The sequence below is a fragment of the Acomys minous genome (genome assembly GCF_964271855.1).
Source record: "Acomys minous genome assembly, chromosome: 3".
NCBI classification, from domain to species: Eukaryota; Metazoa; Chordata; class Mammalia; order Rodentia; family Muridae; genus Acomys; species Acomys minous.
The window spans coordinates 28692614-28708361 of NC_140485.1; the positions used below are offsets into that span (position 1 = coordinate 28692614).

A 15748-nucleotide genomic window follows, 5' to 3' on the forward strand; every position below is an offset into this window, starting at 1 on the left:
TTTTGATTAATCCAGAATTGAGTGGAGGCAGAAGTGCCTACGCAAATAGGTTGAAGTTCGTTTTCTCTTCTTCAAATTTTGCCAATTATATCCGTGATTCTGAGTTTCTTTGGCAGTAAACCTGCCGGGGTCGGGGGGAGGGGGGAAGAACCCGTCTGTCAACTTTCTGAATTTTCCGTCCCCAATATCCACGTCCAAAGGCTTGGGATGAGTTTCAGAAGGGCAACCTCTGGTAGTTCGTTTTTGCCAGCTCAGACTTGCCCGGAAGCCGACGCCACCTGGTCAGAAGGATGTACCAGGGTTGACGCGCCTTTGCCCCCCTCCACCTCCCCACCCCAGGGCTACTCCCTCTCCTGACCCAGCCCTCTAGACCGATGTCGTCATCAATAATTCAAGACAAGTCTTTCCATTGGCTAGAGCTCGCTGGCAGACGCCCAATGGGGAAGGGTCTGAGAGCGCTTCTGAATAATGAGCGCGCGCCCGTGACGCAGCGGCTGATGATTGGTCGTCACGACATGGGGGCGGCCCCGGGAGAAGGCGGAGAAGGGAGCTACCCTAGCTTGGCTCGCGGGCGACACGGGGTCTGCGTGTAGTGCTGCGAGCTGCAACTCGGCGGGCGGCGGGATGTTCAGCTGGATGGGGCGGCAGGCGGGTGGGCGCGAGCGCTCGGGCGGCATGGACGCGGTGCAGACGGTGACGGGCGGCCTGCGCTCTCTCTACCAGCGCAAGGTGCTGCCGCTGGAGGAGGCGTACCGCTTCCATGAGTTCCACTCGCCCGCGCTGGAGGACGCAGACTTCGAAAACAAGCCCATGATCCTGCTGGTGGGCCAGTACAGCACGGGCAAGACCACCTTCATCAGGTAACCCGCCGCGCCGGCTCCCGGCCCCTCCGCTTAAGCACGGTCTGTCCTCAGATCACACTCCAAGCTCGTTTTGGCCCCTCGCCTCCCCCAGCCCGGACGGGCTCGAGCCGTGCGAGGGGAGCGGGGTGGGAGCCCCTTCCTTGCTGTTGCCAAGGCCTTCCTCGAGCCTGTCACCCTGCCCTGGGCGAGCTGGAAAGGGAGGGAGGGCGGGCGAGGCTCTAGAGAGCATCAGCAGTGTAGCCTAAGGCTAGAAGTGATAAAGAAGGTGTGCGGGTCCTAGTTGGAGAGGTAAGCCTCCAGAGAGTGGCAATGAGTGAATGAATGAAGGAATGAATGCCACGGTAAAAGTATTGCCGTGCTCTTACGTGTCACTCTCCGCCACGGCTGCTGCCACTGTTCAGCTTTATGGTCTTTAGGAAGTTACCCGACAGCGTAGCCGCCTCTCCAGCCTGTGGAACGAAGGGGAGTGTCAGGTTACTATTTGTTAGTTTCCATTTCTTCACCCTTGACAAACTGAAAATATTTGTCACGGTTTCTCTGTCTCCGGAAGCAATAGCCGTGCTTGCCCCGCGCTTCCAATCACATAGCTTCCTCTCAAGTGACTCGATGAGAAATAATTTACAATGAAACAGACTGCTTTTTAAAATAAGGCGTCTATTTCTAAAACAACCAGCATATTAAAACTCCCTTTCTTTGGGAAGTTGTGTTTTTCTGAGTTAAAGCCCCTATCAGTTGAAGCAAAGTAACTAAACTCTTAAGATTTGGATCCAGAGTTTTGGAAATTGGAACACTCTCTTCATCATCTAATGTTCAACAGGTGTTCAGAAAACTGCTTCTGTCTTTGGGTACCTGCCATTTCTGTTAAGCATGACTCCTTTTTCTTCACTCCTGTGACCTAAAAAGTTCCAACAAATAGAGTAGTTGTTACTATAAGAAATATGTTAAATCCAGGCCTGTAGACACGCTGTGAGTGAACCCAAAAAAGGAGATACATTGTGTTTTGAAATGTGAAAGAAGAGAGGGAAAAATAATGTTGATATTGTTTCATTTTATGTTTTTTAATAAGCTGAAAATAGTGTTGAATGTTACCTCAGAAATGAACTCTAGTTATGTTAACAGTAACTGGCTTCTTGAAAGATGACAAATAGCTGGCTGGGATGGTGCTTGCCTGTAATCCAAGGATTTGGGAAGCTGGGGCATGGGGATTGTGCCTTCCAGGCCAGCCTGGGCTACATAAGGCAATCTAGGATAACCTGGACTATACAGCGAAAGCCCTTGTCTTCAAAACAAAACAACAGCAATAAGAACAGCAACAAGACCTAAGGAATAAGAACAAAATAAATGGCAAGCAGATGGTGTGGTAAGGTCTTAGTAGTGGCCGTTGTGAATTACTAGGGTAGGACAGTATTCCAGGAGTCGGGAGAGGGGGGGAGAACTTTTAAGCTTAGAGCAAATAAGAGTGTAACTGTTAAAATGTGCTGGTGGCAGGTTCATAACAGTCCCACCATTTCTTCCTGTTCATCTTTGCCATGGCCTCGCTGTACCTATGCATAATTAGGGAGGCTTTCCTTGGTGTGGTAGCCACTTAGCCTAAAGGCAGGGTGTTCCTCTGTCCATAGCTGGCTAGAAAACAGGCCTGAGGTAGGAGAGTACAACTCAATTCACAGGAACATGTATCCGTCTTCTTTCCCCGCCTCGTATTATTTTGTTCTACTCTCACTCTCCTCTGCTTCAGTTATTAGAAGAAGCTTTGTGGAACAGTGTTAACTCGGGGTCTGCAATTTGGCTCATGGCTATACGGCTCAGTTAAGCACTTTTATTTATTTATTTATTTTTTGAGGTTTGTTTGTTTGTTTGCTTTGCTTTGTTTTTGAGGCAGGGTCTCACTGTATCTCTTTTTTTTTCTTTTTTTTTTTAAGATTTATTTATTATTTATACAATATTCTGTCCTCATGTGTGCCTGCCCGTCAGAAGAAGGCACCAGATCTCATTATAGATGGTTGTGAGCCACCATGTGGTTGCTGGGAATTGAACTCAGGACCTTTGGAAGAACAGACAGTGCTCTTAACCTCTGAGCCATCTCTCCAGCCCCTCAGTTAAGCACTTTTAGTATCCAGAACTCAGCAGGAGCTACAACCCACAGAGGAATCACCTTCAGTGGAAGCTTGGGCCAAGTGGCTTTGTTATTACCCAAAGGGCCCAATGTGAACCTGGGGGTGAGAAGAAGACCACTGTGGGCAGGAAGCTGGATGAAGCTACACTTATGGCATCTGAAATTGATTTTAGAGAGGAGGAGGAGGAGGAAGTGATTGGTCTCTGAGAGGAAGGCAGCAAACAGGGCTGCTGCCCTGGAGACTCAGCACTTGGTAGCAAACAAAAAAAGGCCGTGAGAGCAGCCTTCCTGGACCTCGCTTTAGTCAGGTCCTCCAGGGACCTGGGTGCTTTGCTTCTAGCTGTGAGCAGTAAGAGCTTACTTACACTTGGGGGAGGGGCTTGTCTGTAAAGTCACAGGTGGTTTTCCAATGAACTAACATAGGACCTACAGTGTCGAGGAGGGAAATGTTCCTCTTCATTGTAAGCCACTCAACACAGCCTTTGCTTATGTATCTCACTCCTAAAAACTTTGTTTTTCCTCTCTCTTGTTTTGGAGAAAATAAGAGTCCCATTGTATGTACTGGGCCAGGATGTTCATCAAAACTGAGGCAGTTCAGTGTGTCCCTTGTTTTGATGGAGAGGTCTCCTAGGTGGGATGCCTGAAGAGCCTAGGATGTCAGGAAAATCTGCTCACTCCTGTATGGATGATCGTCAGGAGGGTACAAGTGCCAGGGAGGGTGAATTTGGAAAAGTGAGGTTGAGGTCAAATGGAAAGGAGAGATGGGCAGAATCTCCTATAGATCATAGCTTTGAAAGTCTAGAGGAGGATTCGGCTGTGGTGGGTACTTGTCAGTCTCTTTGGGGTAATGGGAGAGCAGCTGACAGCTCTGTTGCCTGGTTGTCTTATTTCTCAGAAGACAGGATATATAGTAAGGACTGTTAAATAGTCTGCTTCTGACTGGCAAGGAAAGAATTGTCCCAAGAAGGAGAATGGACTGGCACTGATGAAAGTGACCGTCTTTGATTTGAATGGCTGAGGAAGGGCAGGTGTTGGGCTTATTCAGGATCATATCCGCAGCTTGAAGAGAAGAGGAAAAGGTTCCATGGGTTGGGCCCAGCAGTTAAGAGCACTCACTGCTCTTCCAGAGGACCCAAGTTTGGAGTTTGGTGCCCAGTACACATGTTAGGTGGCTCACAACCACCTGTAACACCAGCCTCAGGGAATCCAATGCCCTCTTCTGGCTTCTGGGCTTCATGAACACCTGCATTCACATGTGTACCCACACGCATCCCGTACACAATTAAAAATAAATCTATTTTAAAAATTCATCTCAAGCTGGGTGGTGGTTGCACACGCCTTTAACCCCAGCATTCAGGAGGCAGAGGCAGGCAGATCTCTGTGAGCTCAAGGCCAAGCCTGGTCTATAGAGCGAGCTCCAGGACAGCCAGAGCTACACAGAAAAACCCTGTCTTGAAAACCCCTCAAAAAATTGAGTTCAGAGGTTCCTCAAAAAAAAAAAAAAAAAAAAAATCACAGGCTTTAGCTGCTATAAAGCAAAATCAGTCCATTATGAAACATGGGCGGTTCCCCGGAATCAAGTAAAGCTACACATTGCAGCTCCTGCTGGTGAGGGTTTTACTTCCTCTCCTCCTGCACCCTGACATCTTTCCCCAAGAAAGTTTAATCTAATTAGGAGAAAAGAAGAAGTGACTTCCGAGACTATTACTGTAGGCTGGGCTGGGGGATAGCTCAGTGGTAGAGTACTTACCTAGCCTGTGTGAGGTGTCAGGTCTCAGGCTCAGTCCCCAGATGGAAACAAAGAAACTAAGTAGGCTTTGTAAAGGGGCAGAGAGCAAGGCAATAAGGGGTGGGGGGGGGGGGCCAGGGAAGAGATACAAATTGTATCCAGATTGGAAAAGATTGAAACTTTGCAGACCACATGGCCTTTTATATTAAAAAAAAAAAAACTTGACAAGAGACAGAAATCTATTACATCTCAAAATGACAGTAAGCAAACAAACCTGTTTACGGTAGCATCCAGAAAGGATAAGATATTGACACCTAGGGATAAACCCAACAAAAAAAAAAAGTAAGACTTCTGCGTGGAAAATTAAAGGGACTACTAAAAGAAATTAAGACCTAAATGGAGAACCACCCAGTGTCTGTGGATTGGAGGCCATGTTCAGATGGCAACGCTCCTGAGCTGCCTTCCGTTTCCTCAGACAGTAGCAGTGAATAGAACTTAGTGGTCTGGACCTGCCAAATAGCCCAGGATGGCCTCAAACGTGTGGTAGTCCCTACTACTTCCGCCTCTGGAGTTATAGGAGTATAGAGGTGTATTGTTTGTTTGAGACAGCAATTGATAGGCTGATTCAAGAATTCTTAGGCACTCAGAGTTACAAAACCAGCCCTGGCGGGGCGGAGACGAGGGGGCAGTTTGTAAGACTCACGTTTCCTGACACAGAATTTATCTTGTAACTACTAGCAGAAGGATAGACAGATCACTGGTACAGACCCGGGAGCCCAAACCTTCATGTTTTATGATCGGCTGGTTTTTAACAAGATCTCATGATAGTTCAATGGAAAAAGACTAGCTTTCTCAACAGATGCTGCTGCAGCAGGGGCAGCTGAGTAGTCACGGGCCAAAGCAATGAAAAGAGATTGTTAATGGGTATGCAGTTTCTTTTTGGAGTGATGAAAGTGTTCTGAAATTGAGGAGTGGTACTGATGATAGAATTTTGAGAGTAAATCAGACATAGATCTACTCTTTAGAGGAGTAATTTCCTGGTATGTGAATTGTATTCCAGTCAGGGTTGGGGTGTAGCTCAGCAGTGAAGTAAGTGCTAGCATGCTCAGGGTCCTGAATTTAATCACTAGAAATGAAAAATAAAAAACAAACCAATTAAAACATTCTCCTACTATGAAGCAGCCTATAATGTTGATTCCCGTAATTCTGTAATTAGTGCCAGTCAAGCAATTTGTGCATCTGTGTGTGCTAATTTAAAACCTAAAAAAAAAATGTATTCCAGAAAGAAAACAAAGTGGAAATGAGCTAAAGGAACAACAACAAGGGACTGGAGAGATGGCTCAGAGGTTAAGAGCACTGACTGCTCTTCCAAAGGTCCTGAGTTCAATTCCCAGCTCACAACCATCTATAAGGTTGAGATCTCATGCCCTCTTCTGGCCTGCAGGTATACACGCAGGCAAAGCACTGTATATATAATAATAAACAAATAAATCTTAAAAGGGGGAGGGGGACAACAACAAAAACAAACAGGCAAAAACCCAAAGGGAACTAAAGAGTAAGTGTGAGGCAGAGGGAGTACAGTAGCTACTGTGGAATTCATGTGGTTTTGTTTCTCCTTGTATTCTTGTCAGTCAACAAATATTCATCATTCATAATACTCAAGTTGATAAAATAAATGAATGATGAAAATTTTCATAAGTAAATGCTTAATAAGGGCTGGAGAGATGGCTCAGGGCTTAAGAACACTGGCTGCTATTGTAAAGGAGTCATTTTGGTTCCCTGTATTCATAGGATGGTTCATAACCATCTGAACCTCCAGTTCCAGGGGGTCTGACACCCTTTTTGACCTCCACAAACACTGCATGCATGTGATGTACTTATATCATAAGTATAAGTATATCATAAAGACAAAATTTTCATACATAAAGGAAAAGTAATGTGTAACATTATTATGTTGTAAAACTTTAAAAAATACTATTTTAAATATAGTTTTTAGGGGCTGTGATTAATAGATCAATTGATAGAGTGCTTCTCTGGCATGCAGAGGTCCTAGGTTTCATCCCTAGTACCACATAAAGCAGGGGTAACGAAACATGCCTGTAATTCCAGCACTTGGGAGATAGACACAGCAGGAGCAGAAGTTCAAGGTCATCCTTATCTGCCATAGCAAGTTTGAGGCCAGCCTGGGCTAAGTAAAACCTTATTTATTTATTTATTTATTTATTTATCTCTCCTCTCCCTGTCTTCTTCTTTCTCCCTCTCTTTACCCCCCTTCTCCCCCCCTCTCTCTACACACACACACACACACACACACTATGTATATAGTAGTTGGAGAGAAAGGAGGTGGAAACTGTGAAGTACAGCATTTTCAGCAAGTCTCTGGTTGAATAACGTGGACTTCATGTGGCCATATATACCTAACCCTGGAGAGATAGAGGAGAAACACGTAGTGGGGTTGTCAGCCCCTAACCTAGAAGCCTGAAGAGCGGGGAAAGGTGATGCCTCTGGATGCTATTACCAGAAAAGGGCTGGGGAATGCTAAACAGGCAAAATATTGCATGGCCTCACAGAAGCTACAGAAGCCAAGAGAAGAGAGGGGTACGAAGAGCCAGGTATTCTAGGGGAAAGGATCAAACCAGAGCTTGTAGGCAGATCAGCCATCCAGAGCCAGAGTGACCATGGCAAGCGCTGTGTCAGAAAGTGGTGATGGTGAAAGCCAGATGGTGGCAGGTTGTTGAGGAATGTATGGGTGGCGTCAAGTACAGAAAATCCTCAGCAGCAGGACCCTGGAGGAGGAACTACTGGTCAGAGACGGTGCACTGGCTTACTTACAGAAGAGCTTGAGCTCAGCGGTTGTGAGTGGGTGAGAGGGGACAGTTGTAGAGAAAAGGCAACTGGTGGTTGAGAACAGAGTGGAAGTGGGGCGTGAAGAAGGGTGGGGGGGCTGTGGTGTGTCCACTCACAGTATTGCCTGCTTGCAAGTGGCCAAGTGTCAAGACAGACACTGGGGGAAAGAGGACCTTTGTGGTGGTGGTAGTGGGTTTGGTTTTGTAGTACTGGGATTTGAATGAGAGGTGTTGCATATACCAAGCAATCTACTGCTGAACTATAACCTTTACCCGAAAAGAATTTTTTTTTAATTATAAAAATTCTCAATTAAACAGTTACTACTAAATGACATTTTAAACCTTGGGATTGTAATCAAGAAAATGTTGGTTCCTAAGTCTGGCTGTACGTCTGAATCGCCTTTCAAAATAAAGGTCCTAGGGTCCCATCTGAGCCATCTTCAGTTGGAATTTGGCTGCCGGAGGCTCCCTCTGGTTCTTCTGGGAACGTTTAAGAACCACTGAAGGGTCAATCAATAGGGTCGCGGCAGTTGAACCACCAAGCCTTAGGAAGCTCAGCTTTGACCCAGCAGAGGGAGACTGACTCCAGGGAACTCCCCACCTGTTCCCAGCTTTATCTGACCGTATTTTTAGCAAAGACTCAGATGAAGCCATAGAAGTCCTGCTGGAGATTACGATAAACACAATTCAGCAAAGTGATGGTTTCCCCCCCACTTATTGTAACCTGTTCATTAAATAATATTCGAAAGTAATTTCAGGAGCTAAGGAGATGACACAGTAGGTAAGCACTTTGCCCTTGTAAGCATGAGTGCCTGAGTTCAAATCCCCAGCACCCACATAAAAAGTTGGGTATGGCTCTTGGGTACCTGCAGCCCCAGCAGTGTAGAGTAGAGATAGGTAGCTGAAATGGCTAACTATGAAGCTTCTGTTTCAGTGAGAGACGTCGTCTCAAGGCAGTAAGGTGTGGAACAGTAGAGAGAGAGACACCTGAAGTCCTGCACCCCACCCTGTGGTTGTATTATCCTGTAGCACAGCTTGGAGCATTCATTGCTAATCTTACACTGTGGTGCAGAATGCTATGGTGAATACTTTTGATCGGAAGACTTTATTTCCAGCTTTTTTTCCCCCTTCAACTAACCTGAGCATAAATAATTGCATAAAACAAAACAAAAAATTAGGGAGGTAGCTTAGGCTAAAACGTGTTTGCCATGCAAGTGTGAGGACCAGAGTTCAATCACCAGAACCCACATAAGAATCTCAAGCATGCTGTGTAATCCCAGGGTTTAGAGGGCAGAGGCAGGCGCATCTCTGGGACCAGCCAGCTTACTCAGTGAGCTACCTCCAAGCCAGTGAGAGAAGCTACCTCAAAACTAAATGTGGATGGCCCATGAGGAATGTCACCCATAGTGTACCTCTATAACCATATGGACATAGGCACACCTGTGCACCTGTATGTGCACATACACACACACCTATGTACACCCCACTTTCCCCCCAGGCTTATGGGTATTACTAAATTATTATAGCTGCCAATGTCTATGAGTACATACTGTTTTTTAGAAAGATTACTTCAAATTAAACTCCCATCAGAAATGAGGATCAGGATCACAGCTTGACCAAACTGCCAGTAAAACTAATTGTCAGCATTAAAAAAAATTTTAAATTTGCTTTTTAGAAAGCTGGTAAGGTTGAGCCTATAAAATAGTTACTAATCTTTATTTTTTTGTGTAAATTCTGTGGACTTTACCCAATTTCTGTAAGTTGGATATTTTTCCCAATGACATTTACCTATACCTAGTTATAATGATTGTATTTTTCCAGCTAGAGGTTTGCCTTTACATTTGAATGAGAATTTTTATGCAAATGTATTTAATATTTATGATGAAATCTAACAACTTCTATTTCTGATAGTATTTGCATTTATTTTTTGCATTACTTATTTCATATGTTCTGGGGGTGTAGCAGGCACACATGCCAAGGTACAAGGGTGATGATTCAAGGACAGCTTTCAGGAGTTGTTTCTCTACTTTCACTATGTGAGTTCTGGGAATTGGGCTCAGGCTCTTGGGCTTTGGGCAAAGTTTCTTTATCCACTTCCTGAGCCATCTCAGTAGCCCTATATTTTTCTCTTAAATAGGATTGATTTAAAATTTTATATGTTTAAGGTCAGATGTGATGCTACATGGCTTTTTTAACCCTAGCATTCAGGAAGCAGAGATCAGCAGATCTCTGAGTTCAAGACCAGCCTAGTCTACAGAGTAAGATCCAGGACAGTCAGGGCTATGTAGAGACCTGTCTCAAAAAAGAAAAGAAAAATATGAACCACAGAGTTTTAAAGTATATTTATTTAATACATTTATTATAATATATTATATATTATACAGAATTATATTAAAAGCTATATATTATAAATATATATAACATAATTATATATTTAAAACTCTCTGATCCATTTTAAAAGTAGTACTTGTCTTAGTGCTATTATTTTTTTTTTGTGTCTTTGGCCATTTCTTAATACTACTGTTAAATAATATTACTCTTCCTCCTATTATGTGTAGTTCCTCATAGGCTGTTATTTAATACTAGGTCTATTAGGACCTTTCTGTTTGTTGTTATCTTAATGAATTCTTGGGCCAACACCATACCATATTGAAACACTTTACAAGTGCTAACTCCAGATCTTCCTGAATCTATTTTACAAAAAAACAAAATCAAAAACAAAAAAACCAAAACCTATTAATTGCCATTTTCTTTTCTTTAATTTTTTAAGAATTGTGTTCTATTACTGGTTAAGAAGAACTTAAAATCACATTGTTAGGTGCTTCCTTGAAAAATCCCACTGGGATTCATTTACGTGAGAACTGTATTTTTTCTGTGATAGTTTTGTATCTACTGTTCCTAAGCAGAAGCTCCTCACGGCTTTGCCTGGGACCGTTTCTCATCCGGCTGCAAGGGCGGCTGCGTTACTTCAGCTGCTGCTGCTTTTGTAAAAAAAAAAAAAAAAATTTCCCCTTTATGTTATTTATGGTCTGTTATCACCTTTTTTTTTTAACCTAAAGGTAGTGTATTCATGTCTCACAAATTAACCATGTAAAGAGATTTTTTTCCTTTTTTTTTTGTTTTTTTGTTTTTTTGTTTTTTGAGATAGGGTTTCTCTGTGTAGCCTTGGCTGTCCTGGACTCACTCTGTAGACCAGACTGGTCTTGAACTCATAGAGATCCTCTTCCCTCTGCCTCCCGAGTACTGGGATTAAAGGAGGGTGCCACCACTGCCCAGCTTCCATTATTACTTTTTAAAGGATTTTATTTAACTGAGTGTGGTAGCATGCACCTTTAATCCCAACACTCCAGAGGCAGAAGCAGGTGGATCTCTGTGTCTGAGGCCAGTCTGGTCTTCACAGCAAGTTGCTCTCCAGCTACAGTTTTGTAGTAAGACTCTGTATATAGATTTAGATACTTCTGTTAGGGGCAAAACAGTGTCTGAAGAGTTTTAGTAAATAGCACTTGGTCTTTCCTTTATATTTGTGCTCCATATAATTCAATTATTAGAGAATATCAGTATTCATAGAAAAGGTGTTCTGTAGTCTTTTTTTTTTTTTTTTTAATTCTGTATTCTGCAAAGCCCTCATGAAGAATCATGGTGCTCAAAGATCAAAGAATTTACAACCTAAGGAAAGTCAGATTTATAAGTTACAAATCATAACATCAAAAACAATGAATGTTCATTGTATGATTGAGTGAAAACTGGAAAAATGAACAGTGCTGTGAGAAGCTGATTTGGTTCCAAGAGATTTCTCTGCCTTCCTGAAAGCATGGAAGGAAGGCACAGGTGGTGATACCATATTGAAGGCAGCTGTTCACAGCACAGCTCAACCTCAAGTAGTTTGAATTCCACTGAGAGCTGGCAGAATCATCAGACAGATAAGATTTCGCCCAGCAAATTCCAGTCTTTTGGTTCAGCAGGCTAATGTCCATTCCATTGCTCGGCACAGCAATTTCTAAAATAATATCACCTAAATAAGCAGTCCTAATGATAATATGGCAGGTTTCATGCTTAAAAAAGACAGTTTTGCCCGGCATGGTGGCACACACCTTTAATCTCAGCACTGGAGAAGCAGAGGCAGGACAGCCAGAGCTATGTATTGAGTGACCCTGCACCCTTGCCAAAACTAAAAACAAAACAAAAGCAAAAAACTTAAATAAAACAAAAAGTAATAATAATAAAACAAATTTTAAAACATAAAAATAAATAAAATGGTAGGGGAGATTGAATTTATTAATCAATTTACAGACTGAGTGGGGTGTTGGGGTCCAGGGCCTCATACACGCTAAGCATCTGCTGTACCACTGAGCTGCTTCCCCTGGTCCAAGTAATGAGAGCCGTCTAGCTGCCTAGCAGTTAGGGAATGGCAAACTAAATTGATTCTACCTTAGAGTAGCTTATAGCCATTAAGCTGAGAATGATGACGTATTCCTGGAGTCCTAGCACCTAGGAGGCTGAGATAGAAGGATCTTTGTGACTCAGAGGCTAGCCTGAGCTACAGAATTAAACTCTGTCTCAAATAAAACAACAACAACAAAAAGTATACAGCTTTGAAAAATCATGTCAAAGATCTTTTTAATAGCAAAGAGAAAACTAATGGTGAAAAATCTGGATGCAAAGTTGTTTAGACAGTTTATAATTTTAGAAGAAAAATTATGTCTCCAGAAAAAAATGTTGGATAGAAATATATCAAAATGTTAAAAATAACCATGGTACTGAAGAGATGGCTCATTGGTTAAGAACACTGCTTGCTTGTCCGTAGGACCTGTGTTCAGTTCCCAGCACCCACCTTACAGGGGATCCAATGCCCTCTTCTGAGCTCCTTGGACACTAAGCTCTCAAGTGGTGCCTAAGACACACTTTCAGGCAAAACACCCATACACATGAATTAAAACAAACAAACAAGCCAGGTGTGGTGGTGCATGCCTTTAAAGCTTAAGCTTGTCTCTTCACAGGACAGTGTTTACCTGTTTTCCACCCAGAATGCTGGGAATGGATGTAGTTTTTAACCTGATCTTTGCTAGCTATATGGCCAGGCTTCACCCGAATTCACCAAACTATTAGGTTTGTTTATCCCAGACTTTCCCCAACTAGATCTTGACCGTTGCTTCTCTGTTAATAAAAGCCATCCATATGAGAGATGTCGCCTGTACTTTACTAGAAGCTAGGTAACTTCTGTGTTGTCTTAGGCCCACGTCATTCTGACTGTCACAGGCATTGTGTTTACCTCAGTTGTCCTCCCTAGCTTGGGCATGGTTTCTGAGTCAACAGAACCCATCTTTTGGAAGAGGCCATATGCACTTGTAATAAGTTTCAATGTAAACATGTCTTAAGCTTTGTTGTATACATGGGACTGTGTTAATTATGAGGAAACGCTTTTCTAAAATTGTGTTGCACTTAAATATGACTAAAATAAAATGCCTGATTTATTAATAAATTCTAGAAGTTTGAACCAGCACCAGTTATTTAGTCCTGCTGAGCTGAGTTTCCCTCTTGCCTCTTGTGATTGCTCTTCTGCTGGCCGTAGCATATTCAGAGGCCCTCGTGTTAGTAGGGCGGGGCATGTGGTACAATGGAAGCGTGCTTACCTGGTGTGCTTAAGGCCTGGGTTCAGTCCCTAGTACCACAGATAAACAAATAAAACCTTATTAAGACTCAAAGGATTGGGGCTGGAGAGATAGCTCAGAGGTTAAGAGCACTGACTGCTCTTCCAGAGGTCCTAAGTTCAATTCCCAGCAACCATATGGTGGCTCGCAACCATCTATGATATGATCTGATGCTCTGCGGGTGTACATGCAGACAGACTATTGTATACATAATAATAAATAAATCTTAAAAAAAAAAAGACTCAAATGATCGAGGCAGCTATTGGAGTTAGTTTAATTCTCTCTCTTTTCTTCTAAAGATGTATTTTTATTTTATGTGTGTGTTTTGCCTGCGTGTATGTGTGTACACCCTGTGCGTGACTGGTACCCTTGAAGGCCAGAAGAAGGTGTTGGATAGACAGACGGTGGTGAGCCACTACGGGTGCTGTGAACAAAACCCTAGTCATGCAAAAACATTAAGTGCTCGTAACCACTGAGCTAGCTCTCCAGCTCCAAAATAAATCCTCCTTTTAAAGGTGTTTTAGTGGGCTAACAAGATAGCCAGTGAGGAAGGGAACTTGCTACCAAGCCTCATGACCTGAGTTCAGTTTCCCAGAACCCACATGATGGAAGGAGAGAACCAATTCTTGAAAGTCTTCTGGCCTTCACTCACACATGTGGCACATTCTCATACAACACACACACACACACACACACACACACACACACACACACACACTAATTTAAAAATGTGTTTGAAGCATAATAATGAATTGAAATGCTGCACAGATGCCAGGGTGTGTATGAATACTTCTTTAAATACTTTGTTTTCATAAGCTGTATTTGTAGATTTTAGCTTCAGAATGTTAAAGTAATGCTCAAATAACACCCAACTCAACTAACCCAACTCAAATGACAAATATATGTGGACTATTTTTAGTGTAAATAACTTATTGAATACCTGCTTAACAAGATCTTCTGTCTGACATTCCTTGTGACTCATAGAGCATGTTCCTGTAAACGCTCCCGTTGGTGGCTGACTCAGCCTCTCTAATGCTGATTTAACTCAGTTAACCTATCTGACACATGGTTTATTCACCTGTAAAAGGGGGATGAAAATAGTGCTTACCCACAAGGTATTTACCAATTGAGGCCTTTTATGTAAAGGCTTTAGCATATAGCAAGTATCCAGTGTTAGGTAGAGTGTATTACTAAACAAAATAAAGAAATATGAAAGAACCAACCCAGAGAGAATGCATGAGAAATTCCCAAGTGACAGAAGTCACAGCTGACATTTGTAGTATTGTTAAATAGTATCTTCTTGAGAAAATGGTGCTTGGGCACAGTGAACAACTTTTCATTATCCTAAGATTTTTTTCCTTCTCTTTGTCACAAATGATATTTTTTCTTTGAAGTTAATTTCCTCCTCTAGCTTAAGCTATAAAAGACACCATCTATATGCAGTGACCTCATAAGACCAGGACACAGAGGGGTCAGGTCTCCTGTCCACCCTCACCACTTCCGCTCATCCACATGTGATTCAGATTCCTGTGCCCTTTTACGTTGATGGCTTGGCTCAGACCTTGGAGCAATCATCACTAGAATTGGCAGGCCTCTCTGAGAACACAGGAAAGGGAGCAAGGTGGTGCCAAGGACAGACCAAGCCTTTAAGGCACAGGATGCCTGTGGAGTGGGCTGCTCTGCTCTGCATCGTGATGGATTCTTTTCTATAGTTTTCCTGTAGCTCCTTGTGTTCCTTTCAACTCTTGTTATCACAGTTAACACCTCAGAGTCCCTGGAATGCCTGCTTTAGTAAAGCCTCTGGTGTCTCCGGAGAAGGGTTTGACTCCTGGCTCAGCCTTATGCAGGGCTCTGTGAAGTTATCGTGCCTTCGCATGTCATGCCTTAGGGCCCACTGTACCCTCCCCTCCCAGGTTGCTGACTTTAACGTCATCCTTTCAGTGTCACTTTTGTCACGTCAGACATTTGATATCTTGGTTGTTCTTGATTCTCTTTCTACGTTGACACGTTATGGCCTGCCCAACAGTATGGTGTACATCTGCGTGTCAGGAGAATCCTTCCGGACAGTCCACTCAGAGGGTGTCATATGTTGATTCGTGTATGTGACAAGCCCTAAAATAACCAGTGAATTGAGAGTTCTCTAGAGCCCCAAAGTAACACTTGGAGTTGAGCCTGGTCCAGGAGCGAGGGGATCCTTGTATGGCCGCTAGTGAGTTTGAACAACAAAGCAAGTCATTTGTCTACCATAGTCCCTCTCTTTAGATGGGTTAAATCAAATGATTCCCAGAGACTTTGTGAGTGTGTATATATGATACTCACAAAATGTATACATGATATCATATGTAAGATATCATATATATGTGAATGTGTGTGTATATACATATATACACATATATGTCATGCCCTGTAGGTGCTGACAGTTCACAAGGGAGAGAAAATAGGCCCATGGATGACCTCCACAGCAGGTAAGAGAGGGCCTGCTCCATGAAGGCGACCCATTGTTATGTGAAGCGTGTGAGCACTTTGGCAGTAAGGTTGTGCCAGGTACT

At 43.2% G+C, this 15748-nt stretch overlaps 1 protein-coding gene across 1 annotated transcript in view; it reads left to right on the plus strand.

The window, feature by feature from the left end:
* Positions 1 to 542: 542 nt before the first annotated feature.
* Positions 543 to 15748, plus strand: part of EHD4 (EH domain containing 4) — a 69188-nt gene continuing 53982 nt past the window's right edge. The window contains exon 1 of the mRNA XM_084776189.1: positions 543 to 860. Within this exon, the coding sequence (XP_084632315.1) occupies positions 625 to 860 (236 nt within the window). The 5' untranslated portion in view covers positions 543 to 624. The remainder of the gene's footprint in view (positions 861 to 15748) is intronic.